The sequence below is a fragment of the Urocitellus parryii genome, chromosome 16 (genome assembly GCF_045843805.1).
Source record: "Urocitellus parryii isolate mUroPar1 chromosome 16, mUroPar1.hap1, whole genome shotgun sequence".
Taxonomy (NCBI): domain Eukaryota; kingdom Metazoa; phylum Chordata; class Mammalia; order Rodentia; family Sciuridae; genus Urocitellus; species Urocitellus parryii.
Genome location: NC_135546.1, coordinates 3,742,756 through 3,765,766, shown reverse-complemented (window position 1 = coordinate 3,765,766; position 23,011 = coordinate 3,742,756). Strand labels below are relative to the sequence as shown.

The following is a 23,011-nucleotide window of genomic DNA, read 5'->3' as shown; positions in this document are numbered from 1 at the left end:
TTTAGTTTCAATCTCAGTTTTCTTCAATTTTTTAAGGTGAAAACTTTTAATACTTCTAGGTAATTCCTTGATGAAAAATGTTGCCATAAGAGTAAAGAAGTTTGAAAGCTGAATTTAATTCTCTGTTATTTTGAAAGCTTGGGTTGAAAAATACTATCTAGTTAAAAGTATGATGTGGGGCTGGGTTATAGCTCAGCGGTAGAGCACTTGCCTCACACTCGTGAGGCCCTGGGTTCGATCCTCAGCACCACATAAAAGTAAGTAAATAAATAGAGATATTCTGTCCATCTTTTAAAAAAAAAAAAATATGATGCTCTGGCCAGAGCAAACGCTTATAATCCCAGCGGCTCAAGAGGTTGAGGCAGGAGGATCACAGTTCAAAGCCAGCCTCAGAGCCAATCCCAAAAAACCAAATGCTGCCGAATGTTTTCTCTGATATAAGGAGGCTGACTCATAGTGGGGTAGGGAGGGGGAGCCTGGGAGGAATAGACAGACTCTAGATAGGGCAGAGGGGTGGGAGGGGAAGGGAGGGGACAGGGGGTTATTAATGATGGTGGAATGTGATGATCATTACTATCCAAAGTACAGATATGAAGACATGAGTTGGTGTGAGTATACTTTGTATACAACCAGAAATATGAAAATTGTGCTCTGTATGTGTAATAAGAATTGTAATGCATTCCTCTCTCATATATTTAAAAAAAAAAAAAAAGCCAGCCTGAGCAGTTTAGTGAGGCCCTAAGCATCTAAAAAAAATTTTTTAAAGGGCTAGGATGTGCCTTAGTGGTTGAGCACCCCTAGTTCAATCCCTGGTACCAAAAATAAATAAATAAATAAACAAATAAACAAACAAATATGATGCTGTTAAATAGCCATTTAGTTTCGAAAACTCTCCTTTTGTTTAATTGACAGTTATATTCTGTAGAATTTTTATGGTATTTTATGATAGCTATGATTAATCAACTGTAACAATAGAGAGTGTTCATAATCCTTAAGGAAAGGAAGGGTTTGGACCTAATAAGACTGGTATTTTTTCATATACTAAAGGAATATTAAAAATATTGCTTAGAAAAAAATGTTCTTAAGAAATGATTAAAACTCTAAGCTGCTTTAGATATATTATTCCTTGGTGTCTGAATTTCTGAGTTAAAAATATCAGGTGTTTTTTCTTTAGGATGATTTGATTTTCCTCTTTTTTCTTTCTTCAATTGCCTTCAGGTAAAAGTGCAGTTCTCAAGTGTCTACTGGATATTCACAAAATATTTCAGGAAAATGACCCTGCTTACATTCTGAACGACCTCTACATCTCAGACTACTGTGTGTGGATTCAGAAAGCCAAGTGAGTTCTGTCCACTGGACTTTTAGATGCTCTCATTTAGAGTAAGTTGGAACGAGGGAGAGTCGCAGGTAGCACTTCAGAAGTGGCTGATCAGCGGGGACCTTGGTGCGTGTGCTGGGACAGGAGGGAGTGCCGATGCCCAGGAGTCAGTTTTATCAGAAGGAGCTGGCCCTGGCGTGACCTGGAAGGTGGGGATTAAAATGAGCTGTGGAGCCGTGGCTTCGAACCGCGCTCCTGGCTGCCCAACAGGATGGCTCCCGACAGCATCCGACCTCCGTCCCTGGTGTAAACAGTGGGTGTGAGCATATGTGTGCTGTGCCCACTCACTGGCGTGTGTAGACAGCGGGGAGGCACACCAGTCAGATCTGATCCCAGTGGAAAACGCATCACCAGCTGACCACCCGACTCCTGCTGGTTTTCAGAGTCCACATTTCAAAGTACAAAAAATATTCAAAGCCTAAGAGCAGGGCTCCTGATGGCCTATACATCCAAGAGTCTGAGCCTGCAGATGGGTTCCAGCACTTGGGAGGCAGCATTTTTAAAAAGTGTTTACCATTTCTTCAATTGAGGGAGCTAGTAAATAAAATTTAAATTTAAAAGGCAGTGAAATTCACTAGGGGGGCATTCTCAGACATGGCCAAGTATCTTTCACACCAAGAGTCTGTTACTGAGCTCTTGATTGGAACGGTTCCCGCGTGCCATAGAAATCGATGGCACGACTTCAGTCATGAGTTTTTATTATTACTGTGATTGGTCAATGAATACTTTAGTATGGTTTTGGTTTTTTGGTACCAGGGATTGAACTCATGAGCACTCGACCACCGAGCCCCATCCCCAGCCCTATTTTGCATTTTATTTAGAGACAGGTCTCACTGAGTTGCTTAGCGCCTTGCTGTTGCTGAGGCTGGTTTGGTTTTTAATGTCCGCTTTGACTGTTGGTAAGTGATCATATCACAGAGTGAAAGATGGAAAACCTGGGCACTGTGTCTGTTGTGTGAAAAGTGCTGCGTAGGGATCCTCACACCTGAGCAGGCGGGCGGGAAGTCTAGGTTTCACCAGAGGGAAGGTCAGATCTTCAACCCCTGAGGTCATGATGGCCTGTTGTGGACCCTCCTGCTGATGGAACGCATCAGACACCGGCTGCTGCCATTTCCTGTGGCTTCTCTCATTTTCATAATAAAATGAAATTGAAATAGTCTATCTGTGGGGGCGGGTAGTTCTTCTTAAGGGTAGGTATTTTACAAACTAATTGGTATCAAGTTTGTACCAGGATCCCATTTCAGAGAGTGTGCGTTTCGTTTCTCTATTTGTGACATTCCTTCTTAACTACAGTGACAATCACATTTCATTAAAGTGCAGGAGACAGCACCTCGGGTCAGTGTGGGGATTGTCAGAATTATTTCTCTTAAAATCTTTTTTTTTTTTTCTCTTGATTTTAAGTTGCAGGGAATGAAGTGAAACTCATAGGTTCTAGTATTTAGTCTATCAACGGTGATTTTTTTTTTTTTTTTTGAAAATGGATAATGTATTGGGGAGAGGCGGAGAGGAGGAGACCAGCAGGAGCTCTTCACACCACTTTGTAAAAGTGTTTCTTCCACTTCACCACTTTGGACAGAGTGTGTCTCTAAATAGACTGTGTTGTTTTTACTTTGCATGTCAAATTCAATGATGATCCAGCTGTTTTTTCTTCCTTTGAAGTAAAATATTTCTGTTTATCTAATTTTTATTAAATTTTCTAATTTCATCCTTGAGTCTGAAGCTCGGGTGGTTGCGCTTTGCTGTGAGCCTGCTGGGCTCCGAGGTGGGGGGTGTGTGTCTCTGCTCCCCCACCTCCTGCCTCCTGGTTTGCTGCTGCTTCAGGTAGTGCACCCATGAAACCTGGCCTTGTATTTTTCTGTGTGTAAAATAGTTGTGAATTATCCTTAGTCTATATATTTGATGGTTTTGATTATAATCCTGAAAACTGTATAAAATTTTATTTGAATACCAGACAAGTATGAAATCCTGACTGGCACAAAGAACACAGCATTCTGTTTTTACCTTTATTTTGGCAAACACTCTTTGGAATGCGGGTGTTGCGGGCCTTCTGTCGTGGGGTAGGCGTGGTACAGTGGGAGGACAGCCCTGTGGGTTCTGCTTCAGTCTGGGTGGCTATCCTGTGTGAGCCTGGGAATGGACTCTCCTGATGCTTCTGAATTACAGATTCTGCCAGTTATTTTGCTGGAAAAGAGTGCTTCCCACCACCCTTCGCTAAGTGCCCTCCTGAAGCGTCCTGTGAGCGGCTCCCTACAGCGTTCCCTGGGTGGCAGCTGAGCGGTGACCTGCTCGAGGTCAGGGCTTGTGAGCAGGCCTGCCATGCTGTCACGGTTGGTTCTGGACATTTTCCAGACAGACATCCTGCACAGCCAGTTGGGTTCATTCAGGGGTATGGAAGAGAAGCCAAAGAAGGCAGCCCTCCCTGCAGGGGTCTTGTCCTGCAGGAAAAGAAATCCATGACGCATTTGTCTTCCCCAGGGTGAGAGACCCCCAGGCACAGCTCCTGCCGGCCCCTGGTTGCAGAATCAAGTGCATGTTCTTTCTCCTTCTGGAGCTTTAAGGGCCAAGCAAGAGAGCACCCGTCTTAGTCCCTCACAGTTCCTTGGGAGCACAGTAAATTTTAGTTGAATTGAATAGTACCTTTTAGAGCCAATTCAAAGAGCATTTTTTTTTAATATGTAGCACTTTAAAAAATGTGAACCAGCTCTCATTTATTTTTATTGAGATTTTCAACCACATTCAATATCAAATTTCTTCTTCCCTCTTTTGTTTGGGGATGCCATGCTAGGCAGGCCCCGCTCGGCACCTGAGCCACGTCTCCTAGGCAGGCCTTCTCTTTCACTTCCCATCAGGGTCTCGCTGAGCTGCCCAGGCTGACCTCAGACATGCAGTCCTCTCGCCTGAGCCTCTTAAGCAGCCGGATTACCTGTGTGGCCGCTGTGCCTGGCCTTCCTCTGCTTCTCTCAGGGGGCTGCGGCTGGGAGGAGCAGTGATCGTTCTGACCTGGTGAAGGTTTATCAGTTTATACCCTCTAAGTCAGCCGGGATGAGAAAGTGAAATGCGATAGATACGTTCAGCTCTACTCCCCTTTAGCCATGCGACCTTAGTAAGTGACTTGTCATTTCATCTAATGCAACCGGTATTAGTATTGTGACATTTCCTCCAGTTATCTGCCAGTGCATTCTCAAACAACTGAAAGGAATATCACATGTATCATTTCATGACCTGTTTTTTAATTATGAGAGTATTCAAGTAAGTTCCCCTTACAATGTACAGCCATTACATATGTTTTTTAAAATTCATTGTAAAAGGAACATACGCCCATTAAAGAAAAGTTGGCATTAAGGTAGCTTAGGGATTAACACATAGTCATAACTCATGGTATATTTTTATTTTGTCTTTCTACATAGGAAAGTTTGGTTTTCTTTTCATAACACTGAAATCTAAAATGCCTGCTTTCTTCAGTATAAATCTGAGCTTGTCACCAAAGTGTGAGATCACTGTTTCTCTCTGATCGAGTTTTGTGTTACTGTTTATGTGGTGCTGGGGACTGACCCCATGGTGTGTGCATCCAGGCAGGTGCTCTGCCTGTGAGCTCGACCCCCACCCCAGCTAGTGAGGCACCTTTTAGAGGTCAGCCGTTGTGGGGGAGGGGGGAAGTGTATGAAACGCGAGTCTCTTTCCTGTGCGCTTTGTACTTCTCTAATACTCTTGAGGCACTTAATTCTCCATCGCTTTTTTTTTAGTTAGATAGACTTTTATTATATTTATTGATATGCGGTGCTGAGAATCGAATCCAGTGCCTCACACGTGCCAGGCAAGTGTGCCACCGCTGAGCCCCTGCCCCAGCCCCTCTCCATGGCTTTTTGACATCTTTCCCCCTAAATGAAGTCTCGATTCATGACCCTTCAGGCACTGGAGTGAAGTCTGTAGAGGGAAATGTTTCCTCAGTTTTAAGGGAAACTCTTGGCATGCTCTCTGCACCTGGGTTGCTTCTTCTGCCTGAGCTCTGTGGGTCAGATGCCCCTCAGAACCACACAGATGCTTACACCTCTTTCTCTGGGCTCCTGCTGGTTCCTGATGTGTGTGCAGAGGTCCATCACGGTGCTGGGTGTGCAAGCAGAGTGGTGTGTGTTCTCCACACCTGTGAGCCTTGCTGTGGCAGGCACCGATGTCGGTGTGGGGGATGCTCTGAGCATGGGAGACCCATCTCGGGGGACTGCAGGATTCAGCAGGATATCAGGCTGTCCAGACACAGCTGCAGGGGAGTGCAGACACTGGAGCACCGGCAGGTGGTCCGAATCACAGCAGACCATGCAGACGCCCTGCTGGCCGGGTACTGTTGCCCACAGGAACAAATAGCAGGAGAGGCGGCGGGGTTCTGGTCTGGGAATAGTCCCTGGCGAGTGGGAAGATGTGGAAACCCTGTGTGTCACACAGCTGTATTGTGGCGTGTGTCGTCCTCAGAGTATCCCTGTACAGCAGAAGAGGAGCCCTCGGGGCTTCATATAGAATCGCTGTCTCCGGTATGTGTGCTGCGGAGGGTGCAGAATTCTTAAGTCAGCTGGTCACATAGTAATCTCCTCTGGATTTGGTACCAGCGGGCCTTATTGGAAGGCTGACGCTTCCCTTGGTGCCCATGTGCTGGAGCAGAGCAGGGCCTCAGGAGCTGATGTCTTGCTAGAGTGCGGCCTGCTCCGCACAGGTCTCATGCGCCCTCTTCTGCAGGCTCTGCCATTCTTTCTCCCTACGCGTGGAAGAGAGCGGCCACTCACAGTTGCAAGGTAGTCTTACTTTCATTAAAGATGAGCTAGAGCCCCAGGGGAGGGAGACAGTGATTGGCCCATGTGGGTCAGTGCCTTCTCCTGTCCAGCTGCCTGGTTTACAGTGGGTGCAAGGGTACCCCCTAAAGCAGTCCTACAGCTCCAGGACCCACTTTTTACAATAATAAGTTGCACTCTTCCTCAGAGAACAGTGCCACCTCATGAGGACACTGCTGCAGTTCCCGTCACCTGAGTCGGCACTGGGAGGATCCGTGGTACCTACCCTCCCTGCAGTACCCAAGGCAGTTGGCAGGATCTTATGTCAGGCATGCAGGTGCTCCTCAGCCACCTGAGTGGCTTTGCTTTTGAGTAGCAAGTTACTCCTCTGACAAATAGTGAAGCATTAAGTGTTACATTAGCAGCTAATTATCAGCATGTAGAAATTTCAAGAAACAATTGTGCACAATTTCAAGCAAGTTAAACCTCCCTTGAATTGAAATCATTCCTGGTAAGGTGCCTATTCTGGCATGTCAAGTTGCTCTTTAGTTTTACTGTTTACTTTTAATTAAACCCACAAATTCATCCTGGATGGAAGTGGGTTTTATCTCCACAAGACAAGATTAGCACACGCCAGTCGCTTGCCTCTGCTCGGCGCGGTTCCGTGTGGAAAGGATTTACTCAGGGGTTCCTTACCTTATCACCAGCGGTTCAGCGGTGCCGCTGGGGACTGTTGCTCTTCATTAGACCTCTCTTACAAGGAATGTGCCAATAAATCAGAGGATTACAAATGTTCCTGCAGACCTAAGACTAAAATAACCCTAGGTAAACATGCAAATGTTCCCTGCAACTAAGTGCATTGAGAAAACTAACAAGAGAATTATATGTCTGAATGTTGAAGTTTTGTTGGGGTTTTTATGGTTGTTTTTTCTTTGTTTCATTTTTTTTCATTTGTAATTTTATCCTACTTGGGCTTTTTCAGATAAACTTTTTTTCAGAGTAGCTTTAGAGTTACATAAAAATTACAGAGAGGGCACAGAGAGTTCCCAGATGCCCCCTCCAGATTCCCTTGGAAAATGGACTTGTATTAAAACGTGATTATTAACCAAGGTTGATTTAGACCCTTCTAGTTTTGACCTGCTGTCCTTTTTCCAGCTGGGTCGGCCATGTTTGGTAGGATCTAGAGCTCCTGCCAGTCACGCCAGCTTCTTGGTGGTGTTGGCGTCTAACAGCTGAGACACCCTTGGGGGGTAACGTAGTACTCCAGGTGTCCCGTTGCCGGGGAGTTAACCCGGAGACAATCCGTCAGGAATCCAGGCCTTGAAAAAATAGATCTGACTATTTGAGACTTTTTAGGAATTTACAAACAGAATTCATTTTTCATTCTTAATTATATGGATCCTGTGGGCATTATGATTTTGGTTTATTGATAAAGCAGAGGTGACTTACAAAAATAATCTGAGCGTTTACATTTTTGTGTTAATTTTTTAAGATGGAGGAGGTTGGGGAGAGGATCTACATGGGAGTTCTTGTAAAATGATCACCGGTTTCAAGTGGGTGGGTGTGGAGCGCCAGGCCCTCACCCCTGGGGTCCTGCGGGACCGGGCCCCTCTGTGTCTGGGTCTGGGCTGGCTGGAGCCATGTTTGCAGAGTGAGCAAGGGCACTTTCCCTGCCTCCTCCTCCTCCTGCTCGTAGGTTCCTGCACCTCCAAGCTCAGGGGAAGAGGCCCACAGGATCAAGGGGTGTGGGCGGTGATTGACTCAGTCAGGTTTTATAACAGAACCTCCTCCTGCTGGGCCTGTCCTAGGTCTTATTTGGAGAAGAGGCTTTCCTTGATTAATGTGGCCTGGATGTGGTTATGGCACTTAGAAAGGGCCCTGTGTAGGGGGGGCTTTGTCAAGAGGCCTTTCAATGGAGTCACAAGGAAGCTTTTTTAAAAAACTTGACAACCTCAAGTACAATTTGGTTTTCTTCTGCCCATTATGATTGAAACCCAATCCTTGTTATGGCATCATTATCTCAACTGAAGCCAGCAGGGAGCTGCTGCCCTGATGTAAGGGTGTGAAATCCCCTAAACAAACAGAGGATTAATTACAGTCACAGTGTGTTGTGAAGGTGACGAGATTGATTGTGATCATTTGACTTGTCCCATTTCCTGCTCTGACTACTTTCTTGAATAAATAGAAGCTGGGAAAATAATAAATGGAGCTCTGGAGCATATTGTGGGCCACCAAAGTTGGAAAGGAACCTCCGCAAGGCGCGTTTCCAGATCTTAGTGACTTATAGGAGCCTTATTTTAGATGATTTTTATCATTGATTATTATTTTATTGATTTCAATTTAAGCAGCTCTCCAAGAAATAATTTCGGAAATATAAATTTTGAGTGTTAGAAGAGTTTGACAGATTGAATTTTAATATCAGCAAATTTCTGGTCCATGTTCAGATGTTTTTGTTTAATGTGACCTTTTAGATGGTTTAAAGAAAAATATTAGCCCTTATGTATTCCCGTGTCTTTTTGTAGGAGCTGTGTGCTTTTTATTGAGGTTAAAATGTAGTTAGTTCTTTCACGAACTGACGTGCTTTCTGTTTTGTGCTTGCTTTACCTCCTGTGCCTGGAGAGTTTCCTAATATCCTGACCTGTGATGTCGAGGTCCACTTTTATCTTCCAGACTTTCTATCATCGTTTTCTGAGGAGGTGCACTTAACCATAGGAGGCACATGTGACAGTCATTTTGGGGTGCCCTGCCACTCAGCTACATTCCTACCGTCTCTGTCTTTTATTTTGAGGCAGGGTCTCACCAAGTGGCTGAGCCGGCCTTGAACTAGTGACCCTCCTGCCTCAGTCTGTCCAGTCACGGGGATCACAGGTGTGCCCCCCACACCAGCTATAGACCTTCTGTTTAAGTTTATTTTTAGGAATGAAATTAAGCTTCACTGATGTTTATATAAGACAAAAAGCTTCTTTAGGAGGTAGGTACCTTACATTTTTTAGTGATGAAATACTTGATCAGGAGAAGCTTCAAGGCCACTGCTTCATGGACCAACCATCCATCTCCAAAGAGAAGCATCTATGTTTTTCTCAAAGCCAGAAATAAGACAAGGGGTGGGGTGGCCTCTCCTAGGACATTAGGGTTGGCTTCCGGGACTCCCAGCGTCTCTGACAGTTGCTTAAAGTTGAAGACAGTCTCAGCTGCTGGAGCGTGAGACTCTGTGGCCAGGGACCCAGTTCCTTCGCTGCTCTCTGGTGGAAGTTCCCGTGGCCTGGGATAGAAAGGGTGGCCTGCCTGCTGAAGGCCGGGCTTTGGCCTCGGTGACAGTGTGCACAGCTGGGCACACACGCCTGGCTTCCCTCATCTTTGCTTTGGGGATTCTTATGTTTTTTCCTTTTTAAGTTAATTTAAAAGATTAAAGAACAAAAGCTATCATTTTGTGGGAATAAAAAGAATTGAACTTGAAATGGACAGTCATGTAGGGTAGGGTATGATAGAGGTTTGTCCCATAAGGGATGATTTTCTGATTTCATTGTTAATTACTGATGCAAGGAAGAAGGGCCCAGAGAAATCAGGACTCTGGGTGTCCTAGAGGTCAGAGTTCCTCCACCTCGTGCCCAGCACCTGCTCCGAAGCCTGGCTCTTCCTGAGAAGCTTCTTTTCAGCTCAGTTAGAAGGTCCAGTGGCAGTAAGCAGTTCACCCCCTCTTTCCACAGGGCAGACCTGTCTGGGAGGACCTTCAGTGCATGCCCTGTGACGTGCCGGTCATGGGGACATGCACTTCCTACACAGATGTCGAGTATCCAGACAGGTGACAGGAAAGAGCCTCCTCGTGATGCTCATGTACCTGGGTGTAAAGAAGTCAGAATGGGCTGGACGCTCTGATAAGAGTGGATGTGGGGATGTGGGTGTGTTGGGTGGACATTGAGGTCACTCGGATGCTACCTGCTCTGTGTTGAGCAGTGCCAACCAGGCATCGGGGCTTCCAGGAGTCCAGCCCCAGAAGTGGCCCTCTTGGGGCCTCAGGCAAGTGCTGCCGCTGTGTCTGGAGTCAGGGGACAGGAACCAGTGGAGAGGAAGGGCGCTGCACCTCAGCCCCAGGGAGTTTTCCCTGCCCTTGTCCCCTACAGATGATGTGCCCGAGTGGGAGGCAGACGGAGTGATGTGTGAGGGGACTGAAGGACGGCAGGTGGATGCCTGTGGGTGGTGGAGATGCCTGGATCAAGCCACGGGAACACCTCTGCTCTTTGTGCCTTATTTTCGTGAATGAATTTGGATTATGAGTAAGTTCCAAGTGTACCCAGCACCCGCCATGGTGGGCGCTGCACGCGGAGAGCTCGGAGCCATGTAGGCTGGTGCCATCCGATGGGCTCTCGGCGCAGGGTCTCTGCACTGTTCAGCCTGATCTGATGGTGAGGGCCAGGCTGTGGTCCCCGGGGGGCTTTCCTTCTGAATGTGGCGCTGCCCTCCTCACAGTCCAGCAGCTTTGCTCCCCGACTCTGTGGCCAGGCCTCTGTTACCAGGATGCCCTCAGCTGGCTCCAGATGTGCGTGAGGAAGTGCCTCTCTAGTCCTGAACACAGCCCCGCTCCTCCCATCACAGCGCAGGTCAGTGTGCTGCCGTCCCCGGTGGACCGTGGCAGAGCGCCTGCCAGGTTAGAGGTGTCCTCGAGGCTCTTGGGGTCTGGTCATCCTGAGCGGCGGTGCTGGTGGGTTTGGAACTGAGGCTCTTTCACCCGAGTCTCTTCCATCCCTCAGTCCATCATTCACGGAGGGCTAAGTGTGCCCGGTTCCAGGCCTACATCCCAGGCCTCCAGTGGTGAGCAAAAGCCAGACTTGACCCTCCCTGCTGGAACTCCAGCCTCTGGGGGAGGGAGACCTTGGTCTGAGAATCAGACAAAAAGTAAGAGCCGTGGAAAGTGCGGTGACAGGACCCGCGCATCTCCAGGAGCGTGTGTTGCTGACCCAGGTCCTGATGGACAGGAGGTGGGGTCTGCCTGGGAGGCCTCCCTGGGAAGAAGCAGGTGTGCCAGTGACTCAAGACATGCCAGATCAAGGAGAAAGGGGCGGTGGGCTTTGGGAAGGTGCAGCAGAGCTCCTGTGTGCCAGGGCCCCGTGGCAGGAGGGAAGTGTGTGTGTGTTCAAGAAATCAAAAGACGGCCAGGGAGCCAGACAGGAAGGGCGCCTGTGTGTGAGAAGGGGTCAGGGTGGGGCTGGCCGTGTAGGCAGGCTCGACCCCACCGTGCCTTCTCGGTCATTGTCAGAGCTGTTACCTTTACTCTAAGAGCCCAGAAAGTCAGGAAGGGCCTAGAGTTCATGCTGGGAGGAGGTCCCTGGGGCGTGTGGGGAAGGTTTTGAGGCAACTTCGAGGCAGGTAATAGTGTCCCTGTGCAGGACAAGAGTTGCCTGCTAGGGAGGTAGGATTTAGGAAATAAACTGAATTTAGGGGGATGAAGAGGGGGCCTTGCCTGGGTTTGTGGCTGGCATAGCTGAAGGAATGGTGGAAACTGGTTTTGGGAAAAGAAACCTCAGCGTGTTGGCTCCTGTCTGCAGGGCTTGGGCTCTTTGGGGCCATTTGTGCTTCAGTTCATGATTCTAAGTAGTGACTGATTTTCTTTGCCTCTGATTATTTAAAAGAACTTTTGGACTTTGTTTTCTGTTCAAGGTTTACCTTTGGTAGGCCATTTTTGTATGTTTACAGAGTGTCCCTATTTTCTTATAAACAAGAATAAAATACACCTACTTATATGTGTGTGTGTGTGTGTGTTCGTGCAAATTAAGGAATATTAAACTGAACATGCACATTCCTATCATTGATCCTAAGAAAAAAAATATTATGTTTCCCAGAGGCTCCTGCAAGACCATTTCTCCTCCTCGTACCCTCCCCAACTGCAACTGCTTTTCCTATTATTCAGCCACTCCCAGATTTACCTTCCCATTTCACTTGCTTTTGAATATTGTACAAATGAAATCATATTGTATCTGTTCTATTAACTTGCTTCTTGCCCTTAATTTTTAAACATGTATTCGAGATCGTGCACAGAGTTGTCCTTGGTTCTTTTATCTTCCTGCCGTGGGCTGTCCTGTTGTGTGAGGGAGGGCGCTGCAGTGTTCCTTGTTCTGAGAGCTGACCTGTTCCTGTTGGTTTACAGTTTGCTCTAGAGCTGGCAGCGGGCTGCTCTGCGCATCTCTGTGCGTGTTCATGGTGCACTGAGACAGCTTTCGGGGGTGAGCCCTGTACCTGTCAATGGAGTTGCTGGGATTTGGTGAGAATTGTGAAGTGGACTCCCTGGGTAACAGCCAGTGGTTTTTTAAAGTGGTTGCACCGATTTATTTCAGCTCATGCTCCCCACAAGCAGTGCAGAACTTCCCTGATTGTGCTTTTATGCCAACACATAGTCATATTTTAAGATCTGATGATCCAAAGGGATATGAAATACTTTCTGTTATTTTAACTTGTATTTTCCTGATTATTAATGATGCTGAATATCTTTTCATGTATTTTTGAGCCATTGGCATTTCTTCTGTGAGCTGAACCATATTCCCCATTTTTCAGTAAAGCTGTCTTTCTTCTTGATTTATAGGATTCTTCCAATACTCTGGATATTTGTCCTTTATTGGTTAAATATGTTGTACACATTTTCTCCCAGTTTGAACCTTATCTTTCAGTCTTATTATAGTGTCTTCTAAACAGAAGTTTTTAATTTTAGCGCTGTAGGATTTATCGCTGTGTTCTGTTATGGCTCTGCTTTTGTTTCTTGTTAAAATTCTGTATGCTTTGGAAGTCATAAAGATATTCTGCTCTAGTATCTTCTAAAATTTTCGTTCTCTTGCAATTAGCATGTAAGTTCTTAGTCCACCTGGAATGGATTTTTCCTATGTTAGGAGATAGGGGGTCTGGTTTCCTTGTTTCCCCATGTGGATAACGTGTCCCCGCTTCAGAGGTTAAACAGTCTGGCCTTCCCTGGGACACTGTCTTACACCAGGATTACATGGGGGGGGCGGGTCTGCTTCTCGGTGTCTGTGGGTCCCACGCCTTGCTGGTCTGTCATATGCCAGTCCCGTCTGCCCTCATTCCTGTGGCTTTCTACCTCAGAGTCGGCCTGTCAAGTGCCATGGGAAGCATCTTGGTTAGAATCGCTTTGAATCTGTTCATGAGTTTGGGGACACTACAGTGTTTAGTCTCCTAAACTTCATATTTCTCAATAAAATTTCAAGATTTTTCCATAAAAGGCTTACACGTTTCGTTAGGTTTATTGTCATATTTTGATTGCTCTGTAAACGGGAACTTCTTTTTTAAAAAACAGTGACTTTCAGAGAGCCCATTTAAGGTGCCTAGAGATGCCTTCCCCTTCCACACTGGATTCCGTGCCCGCTGCCGTGCCCCTCTACTTTGATTCTTACCTGTGTTTTCTGGACAAGGGAGGGTGCTTCCAGCTTCTCCTTGTCCAGCCCTCGTGTCCTTTTGTTTTTCCCTTTCCTTCTTGACCTCGCTGCCCTGGCCAGGCCGTCTGGTACGGTTCCGGGTGGGTATGTGGAAACGCATCTCCCACCTGGGTCTTTCAGGAGACGCTTGGACAGTTAGTAAGTAGGATGACTACTGCGAGCGTTACAGGATAGTCTTCATCAAGTTAAATTTTAAAAGGTTCTTTTTTTTTTTTTTTAAGAGGGAGAGAGAGAATTTTTTTTTTTTTTAAAGAGAGAGTGAGAGAGGAGAGAGAGAGTGAGAGAGGAGGGAGAGAGAATTTTAATATTTATTTTTTAGTTCTCGGCAGACACAACATCTTTGTTTCTATGTGGTGCTGAGGATTGAACCCGGGCCTCACGCATGCCAGGCGAGCACGCTACCTCTTGAGCCACATCCCCGGCCCTTAAAAGGTTCTTGTTATTTTTAGTTTGCAGAGTTTTGTTCCCAAATGGTGATTGGATTTTATTGTGTTTTCTCATTTTTGAGCTGATCTTTAGACATTATCCACTTTAATCTGTTAATGTGATGAACGGCCTGGATAAAGGTCCAGCTGGAGGGGCCTGGCTTTCCTGGGACACTCCACCCCTTGTACAAATGGTGACTCTGGGCCGGGCTTGCGGTGCGCATGCCCCTTGCTGGAGGGAGAGGGTGGCTGGCCTGGAGCGCTGCATCCTCCTCCTTTTTCTGGATTGTTATCGAGGCTATACCAGCCTGATACCGGGATCTCAGAGCATTGCTTTTCCTGGATTTGTAAGTAGTTTATGTAAGATGAAAATTATTTGCTCCTTGAGTTTTTGATAGGATCAAAAATAAAAGTACTTTGTGGGAGATTTTTAAAGATTGGTTGATGTTTTCTACTTGTTATAGAAACACTGTTTCCTTCTTTCTCTTGCAGTCCGTTTTGATAGGTTCCCTTTTTCTAAGAACGTGTCCATTTCTTCTGAATGTCCCAGCTGTCTGCCAGCAGTGGTCTGTACTTACCCTGACCTGCCTGTCCTCCACAGTGCCTGTGACCGTGTCATCCACACCTCTACTGTACTGCCTGCTGCCCTCTGACCTGCAGGTGCAGGGTGCTGGCTGCCCGTCGGTACTCTGGCTCTCTGGAGCCCTCCCTTCTGCTTGCCATCCGTCACTCCTTTGCTTTTGTCTGTGTCACTAGAGTCTCTCTGTGTCCAGGGCCCGTTGGCCTTTCTCCCCGGACACGGAGAAGCCTGCCCCGTCGGCCTTGAGCCTTCCCTCCCCCTTCCCTCTCGTCCCCTCTGGATCTGTGTGTTGGGTCTCTGGGCTGCGTGCTGACTCGCCCTCCCTGTTCCGTTCCAGGTGCTTCCTCGCACGTGGATGTGATAACTGTGTTTCTTTCTCCTTTCCCGTAGGTGGATTTTATACTCATGTATTTGTTACTGATTTCTAGCTCATTTCTGTCAAAGAATTGTACTGTTTTAGAATTGAGATGGGTTTTATTGTTAGAATACAGTCAGTTTTCACAGAGGTTTCATTTCATCTTGAGGAGGGTACCACCTTCAGTCTGTCGGGCTAAGGTCAGCATGGCCAGCCCAGCTTCCTCTGGATCAGTATTTGTGGGGTGTCGTCGTCTTTGTCCTGGGAAGATTGAGTCTTTGTGAACATTGCTTCAGTAAACTTCTGGTATCCAGCAAATTCACTTACAGTTACGATTGTTTTGTATGTGAAAGATCTGTTTGAAGCATCTAATGTAAATAAATCAGCAATTTGGAAACCACTGGGACTTGGGCTATTTGGGATTTGGTCTGTTGTGACACAGGTATCATATTGGGTCCCAGGAGTCTTGCCCTCTGTCTGTGGTTAGACCACAGGGGTCGGTGGCCGAGTCCTTGCCCATGGCCTCTCTCCTGTAGACGTACACCCGGCCTGGGGTCCCCCTGCCCTCCTTTTCCTCGGGCTGTTCCTCTGCTCCGCCCCCAGGCTGCCCACTCCCCTGCCAGGTTTCCCACACCAGTGCCCATCGACCAGATGCCGTTGGATCATGACGGATTGGTGGAGAAGTTCCCGGGGTTCTCTTGTCCATGGGATGAAGCCTGACCGCCGGGACCCTCTGCGTCCTCCTCCCCATCCCGTAAGCTCTGTCCCTCGCCTCGAGTGCTGGCTTCAACCTGGAAGGTACCTTTAAAAGCCCTCAGCCACGGCAGGAGTGTGCTGCGTGCGACCAGGATGGGCCAATGGCTGGAAATACTGGGCTGGCCGGGGAGACTCAGGAGGGAGGAGCCCCCGAGGCCTGGCTGAAGTCGGGGGAGCAGTTGCTGTGTTGAGGGGCGTTCCTTGGTCTAGGAGCTCCTCACCACGGGGCTGGACATGCTGCTTAAACTCGCCCAGGACCCGACGTCCCTGCCTCAGACGTCCTTCTGCTCTGTGCCAGCCCTGCGGGCCTTTGCCTCTGCCCATGCTTGGGTCCCCTGTGGGTTGGGGTGCCCGGTCCACTGGTCGTGATCTTTTGGGTGTGGGTTACTCCTGTCTGTTACCTTTGTGGTGCTCTTTGAAAACTTGACCCCAGAACCCCTCAGTAATCGTTTTGAGACACTTGCTGTGAGCCAGGCACCAGGCCAGACACTGGGGAACTGAAGAAATAGACTTGGCGCCTGGCCTCCAGGAACTAGAAGAGGGTTTTGTGTTTCATTAAGAAAGCAACAGAATGTCGAGTGAGCCAGGCTGAAAGGGGAACCTGCGCCCTGCCACCGGGCACCTTCCTCAGGTTGAGTCGCATCTCGCCTGCGCCCGGTCAGCTTCGTCATCAGTACCCCTGCACCTTGTGTTTTGCCCACCAGGAGACTGCCCTGGGCCTTGTTAAAACCCAGACGCAGTCCCGAGAACCACGGCAGCTCCGCAGCGCGCCACTTCACCTCTCTCTGCCCACGCCCCAGAGAGTCTTGGTTCAGGACTGCAGGCCCGTCATGTCCCTCTGCCTGTCTGCGAGTGAGCAGGCACGCTCGCTGCTTTCCTCTCTGCTCGGGGTCGGAGGCTGGTCCATTGATTCCTTACCAGCAGATGCCTTCACCACCGGAATTACCCTGTGCCGGAGATTTGTCTTCCGCACAGTGGCTGTGGTCTCACGGGCTTCCTGGGTCTCCGGTTCCTTCTTCATCTTAGTTCATTGAATGAACTGAGAGCCCTTGGTCAAAATGACAGAGAAGCAGACTCCGTCCTGGACTTCTGAGAGGCAGCCTGGCCCAAGCCAGCCCCTGGCTGTTCTCCATCCTCCCTTGAGGTCCGTGAAGCCAGCTCTGCTCTCTAGGGGAAGGCGAAGGCCAGGAAGTTGTGTGCAGCAAGGCCGTAGATGGCCGGGTGTGCTCTGCAGCACTCAGCAGCCTCACCCCTCCCGTCTCAGTGTCCCTGGACAAGCCCTTTGAACTCTGGCTTCAGCTCTCCATAAATGTGGTAGAATCCGAGACATGGGGTGACCTAACACACTCGGTCTGCACACCGGGCTTCGTGCTGGGACCTGTGTACATTCCCACTCCATCTCATAGGCTGCATATGAATTTGGGCTGTGAACCCCGTTTATCACAACCCCAGGTAACCCAGATGGAAACTGAGGCTGAGAGATTGGTTAATCCTGGCCTGTTTGACTTCAGAACCTGAATTCCTAACCACCTGCTATGTCAGTCCTCTGGCATCTTCTAGAGTCTTCTAGAACACAGGGCCCCTGCAGAACACTACATGTTTTGTTGGCAAAGAATCCAGCGTGGTGTCTCCTATTGAGCATTCATCGTGGTGGGGCAGATGATCACGCATGCAGAAGGCAGGCAGAGGACCTCGAGGACCCCTGCCCCACTCCAGACAGTAACTGGGAGGAGGGCCTCAGGCTGGTGTGCGAGGCTTGGTGGGTTTGGGGTCTTGAGCGGGCATCTGGAGACAGGCAGGGCCTGAGTGGACATAGGAAGCAGCAGTGGACATGGGGTAGGCAAGGACACGGCCTGGGGCAATCCCCGGAGTGCAGACACTCATGCTGGAAGGCTGGGGCTGGAGCTCGTGGTACCCTGTTCCCGCCCAGCTCCAGGTCGGGGTCAGTCCTCAGCTGCAGAGAAAAGGAAAGGGGGTTGTGCTGGGCTGGGAGCCGAGCTCAGTGCCTGGTCAGGTGCGGGTTGAGTGTGTGTCAGGGAATTAGGGAGGTGGAAGTGGGTCTGTGAGTGTCACGGTTGCCAGCCAGTGGCCCTCGGGTCACGTTTTCTCCTGGTTTCTAAGGACTTTGGACTGGCTGTCAACACTTACAGATTGGGGGAGTTTTATGTAAGTGGGATTTACAGCTGCCCTGGAACCAAGGGAGGAGGTTCTGGCAGTTGCCAGCCCCTCCCCACATGGTGACACAGAGCTGGGGCCAGCCGTCTCCCTTAGGCAGGACGTGTGCTCTCCTTGTGTTCAGACCCACCTGCTTGCCAGACTCCATCTGCCTGGCCTCACGGGCTGTAGTTGGTGGCCTTGGCCTAATGGCTGGGAGCCTGGTGCCGTACGAGGCCCTGTGCTTTCCTCCCTCCACGCTGCAGCTTGTTTCTGTCCTGCACTGCTGGCCGGTGAGGGCTTAGCAGCATGCCCAGCAGACGGAGCACTCTGAATGTGGCACCTGTGTGGCCGCGGGCCGTGTCCTGCAGCAGTTCCAGGACACACCATGACGCACAGGGCCGCTGGCGGCCACCCTGAGCCTTTCTCAAGCCCACCGCAGCTGGTCCCACGGCAGTGAATAGGCGGCCCCCATGCCCCAACTGTGTGTGAGAGGAAGGAACTGCTGCTCCAGGCTTGCCCTGTCCCCACCCCCATGGTGGGCTGGTGGCCGCCCTGGCACGGCTCTTGTCTTCTCTGGACACAGGCTGAACAGTGGAGCAGCAAGTGCGTAAGGAAGGCTGGGCGCATGCCTCTGCGCCTCCCGCACCCACAGAGACCACAGCCAGCGCTGCAGGCCTGAGTGTCGGCAAGACCCCTGAGCCCGCGCGGCCTCTGCAGGGCACGTGCTCCTCTCATGGCTGCCCTGGCAGCGCTCCCCCCCCCCCCCCCCCCCCCCCCCCCCCCGCCTGTGCTCTCGTCTTGTTATTTATCTATCCCCTTTCTTCTGCACTTGGTATCCTCCAGGCTCTGTCTGCCTGTGCCTCGCCGTCGGGAGAAGAAAGTCAGGCTGCCCGTCTGTCCCTCGGGCATGGTGGGAACACCAGAGCAGAGCCGAGCAGCCCTCCAGGCAGGGCGTTCCCTGCCCGCCCGCCTGTCTCTGCTGATCTCTTGTGTTGTGAGCAGCGCAAGGAGGGGCTCTGTTGCTGCTGCTGCTTTCTTTCAGCAGTGGGGTCTGCAGCTGTGATCAGAGCCGAGCTCTCTGCCCCTCCTGCAGCATCCTGCACCCTGGGGGCCAGATTTGTCTCTGGATTGAGGAGGCCCCAAGAAAACACACCCAGACTCCCTTTGCAAGGGTTGAAAGAAGCAGAGCCCTTCCGTCCCTTGCAGAAGACGTTTTCCGCCATCGTTTGAGTCACACCGTAGTTGGGCCTTGGCATCCAGTTCCTGCAGGAGCACGAGAGGCTCAGCACCCAACAGGTTTGCTTCTGACGACCATCTGACAGCAGAGCCTCAAGTCGCATGGGTATTCCTATATTTAGCAAAATAATATCTCTGAGCCACTTTTTCCTTCTTATTTTTAGTAGCTGGTAATTTTTGTAGATAGTAATTTGGGTCTGATTGGGACATGATGGCAGCTCTTCAGTTCCAATTATAGAAGAGCTTTTGCCTAAGTCTTGAGGATGGAGTGAATGTGGGTTTAAAGAGATGCCCAACCAACTAGTAGAGGCCTAATCCTGAGGGTCACAACCACCAGGATAGAATATGGAAAGGACAAGTCCAAGCTCCCAGCCTGGTGAAACTGCCCTGGGGTCTGTGCGTAAAGAGTGTGTCAGAGACTGGGACAGAGTCTCCACGGCTGTGCTGGACAGTGTTCATGTGGTGGAGTCTCATGTGGTGTCACTCCTGAGTGCGAGTGGCATGGCCTGGGGACTGTGCTCATGCAAGCTGGGACTCGCCAGGCACGTGTGGGAGCGTCTTGGAATACGGAGAGCTGCGCTTGCTGACGTGAGAGAATCCCACAGGCCGGGCCCGTGAAAGCCCTCGGGAAGACGGACAAGCCCCGACGCAGCTCTCTGCGGGGGACTGTCCCGAGTGCCCCCACGAGCCTGGGTGTGCAGAGTCTTTTCTCCTTGACCTCGTGGTGGCAGGATGTGGGTCCTGCCTGTGGCATCTCTGGAATGACGCAGCGTGAGCCTTCAAGTCGTTTTATAGTTTATGATATAAAGTCACGTAAACTTCGGGCAGGGTCTTTCCTGTCTCCGCTAGCCCTCCGGATCTTCCTCTAAGCAGCCAGAGGACCCGTGGCCACTTGCCATGTGTGAGGCAGTGCTGGCTGAAGGTCAGGCTCAGGCACTGGTGGTGGACTTGGGCAGATGGGGCCTGGAGTTGGCCGCAGCACTGGACAGGGTCCACGGTGACCTGGAGACGAGGCAGCCAGGTGGGAAGGGCCGAGCAGGGGTGACACGTCTGCTGCACTCAGGCCTGAGGAAGCAGAGCGGCCAGAAGCAGGGCTGGGCTGGGTCCCAGCATGGAGGCCACTCGGGTGGTGCTCCTGTCACCGTTCAGCGAGGCCTTCCCGAACGAAGCGCCCCTCTCCCAGCACCCCGACCCCTGCTCAGCCCTTTCCTCCGAGGCACTTGCACCGTGTAGCTCGCTCCATCTTACCTGGTGTTTATTGACACGAGGGTGTGAGGTCCCTGCACACGGGATCCTTGTCTGGATTGCGCAGCCCCTGAGCAGACAGGCCTGCTGCCCTCTCCCACGGGTCTGGAGGCCAGCAGTGTAGGGGAGGTGAGGAGGTGATGGGAGACATACTGCTGGTGGCATCTGAGTGGCCTCTGGATCCTGCCCTAGGAGTGTCTCTGTGGAAGCTGGAGAGTATGCAGGAGAACGTGCGGAAACCCCAGCTTCGCAGTGTCCAGATGGTGAGATGGTGGCTGAGCCTGGGCCTCGGGATCCGTGTGGTGGGCCCAGGAGCCCAGAGTGGGCGCCTTGTGGTGTAGTTTGCCTGTCAACCAGGAGCCTCAATCAGCGAGGGAGACCTTCGCTAATGACCGCTGTTGCCGAGTGCCAGCACATGCCCGCCTGTTGCCATTCTTGTCACCCAGTGGAGGGTGCAAGGTGGGAACCCGCTGGCCGCCTCCACCAGGAGCCAGAGCAGTCCTCCTGGTCTGGCCGTGAAGTGCCTGGGCCGAGGGCCTGGGGTTGGAACAGGAGAAGGAATAATGACCTCAGGCCACCATCACCAGTGCCCTTCACAAGGAATCCCTGGCCCTGATGGAACCTGAGATTGTGTTTGTCAGGTTAACCCACAGAAGGGGTGGTGTCCTGGCCCAGCAGCCCGGGAGCCCTGTCGTCCACTGTGCCGGTGCCTAGACTGCTCCCTGGAGCGCCGTCCTGCCTGGTCAGCCCCTGGCTGAGTCTCAGGTGTCACACCTGGCCAGCTACTCGGCTACTCGGTTAGGGCAGAGGAAGTGAGACCCACAGGAGGCCCGCTCTGCAGGCAGTGGAGAGAAGCCAGTGGTGGTTTAGATGGATTCCGCAGCAGGAGGCACCGCACGCTCCCTCCAGGCTCTCTGTGCCCACGGCTGACTGTCTCACAGACGGGGACCCGTCCCTGCACTCAGCTGCCAGGCCAGCCCTGCCGGGGCTGTGAGCTCTCGGCTGTCACCACCGCTCCTTCACAGTAGTTCACTTACTGCGACCTGTCAGCCATCTCTGATTTACAAAGAAACCAACATTAAACAGGATATCTCACCTCCACGAAACGAATAAAAGTTTTCTTGTCATTAATTACACGGTGGGATTACGTTCTAGTAACTTTCTAAGAAAAGTTACTTTTAAAATCTTAACACTGGTGTGGTCTGATTGTCAGGTCTCTTTTAAACACATTGTTAACAGGTGAAATGTTCTTAGGTGTCAGGGGCTTACTGTAACTATAACTGCTCCTTCAGCCTGAGTCCTTGAGCATGTCAGAAGGTCCCTGCATTTGTAGAACCCGGAGTCTGATGATGCTGATGACGAAGCTTTTTAATGTGAAGTAGTCAGGTCCCTTTTGAATATGACAGGGAAAAGCACTGACCACCTTCGAGGAGCTGTTCTCTGTGATAGTGACCCTTTCTGAGGGGGACTCGTGGGTCAGAGCTCACGGTGGTGCCTGGTTGAAGGAGCAAGGTGGCCGCTCTGTCCCAGCCTAACTTCCCCCACGGGGACTTTGGTTTTTTTGCTGAGTCACCTGTGTGGGATATTGAGCAGCAACACGCCCAGCTCCGTCCCTCCGCCTCCTGGGCCCCTTCTGCACCAGCGCTGAGTCGAGGTGCCAGCTGCTTCTACCCTGGCGCTCTGTAGGGAGAGTTCGGAGCCCTGCGTCTGTGAACCAAGTTCCCATCAGAGCTTCGGGGTCACGCGGAAGCCAGCCAGCCAGAGCTGGTGACGGAGCACAAATGGACGTGCAGTGTTTTTAAGCATTTCTTGGGTAAAGAGGTCACTTTTTAGCAGTCGTATTGTACGGCTAAGTGAGGGCAAGCTTTCCCTGGTGTGAAGTTTCACATCGGCTGGCTCCAGGTGAGGCTGTGACGTGGTCCCGTGGCCTGGCCTCGCCCTTTCCTACCTGCTGCATTCCCACTTGAGCCCCAGCATCAGTGGGGTGTGCCCTGTGAAGAGAGCCGGGCTGCAGGCGAGGAGTTTTGACAGTGTTTATACCCTGCAGCCTCTGGGTGCTCGACAGTGAGAAAGCTGAACCGGTTCCCGCTGGAGAGCGGGTGAAGCTAGTGTATCCAGGGGTATTCATGAGAACGTCTTTTGGTGGTGTTTGGCTTTTCCTTTATTCTTGCTGGTGCCGGGATCTGAGCCCTCACAGTGCTTTACTACGCAGGCTCTTCCGCCGACTGCGCCCAGGTGCTCACAGCAGTTCAGTTCCCTGCTCTCCTAAGTCTGCGTAGTTAAAGCTGGAGGGGACCCAGCCGGTGGTGCTGAACTGAGGCTGGAGCCCCACCTTCTCCAGACAGCGAGGGCCTGGGGAGGTCACAGCCTGCCTCTCGACAGCGTGAGGGGAGCCCGGCTGGGAAGAAGCCAGGGGAGAGCTGGCCTTTCCTCCTCTGGCTGGGAGCTGTGGGCCCTGGGCCCCCAGCCGTCCCCGGGGTCTGGGGGATGATGCAGTGGTGCGGCAGGTGACCAGGAGCCAGCGTGGTGACACTTGTGGAACACAGTCTGCCAGCTCTCCGTCACAGTGACAGAGAACCTGACGCGGTCAGCTTAGCAGGAGGAGGGGGCGTTTCTGCTCATGGTCCAGGGCTGCTCTGTTGTGCTGTCACCCCGGGGCGCACTGTACCTCATGGAGGAAGTGTGT

The 23,011-nt window shown here is 50.8% G+C and overlaps 1 protein-coding gene across 4 annotated transcripts in view; it reads left to right on the top strand.

Annotated features, from left to right (window-relative positions):
• The window catches only part of Shq1 (SHQ1, H/ACA ribonucleoprotein assembly factor), a 67,385-nt gene that overhangs the window by 43,002 nt on the left and 1,372 nt on the right, over positions 1 to 23,011 (top strand). For all 4 annotated transcript variants that reach the window (XM_026392678.2, XM_026392680.2, XM_026392679.2 and 1 more), the window contains one exon: positions 1,219 to 1,339. In XM_026392678.2, the coding sequence (XP_026248463.2) occupies positions 1,219 to 1,339 (121 nt within the window). The remainder of the gene's footprint in view (positions 1 to 1,218; positions 1,340 to 23,011) is intronic.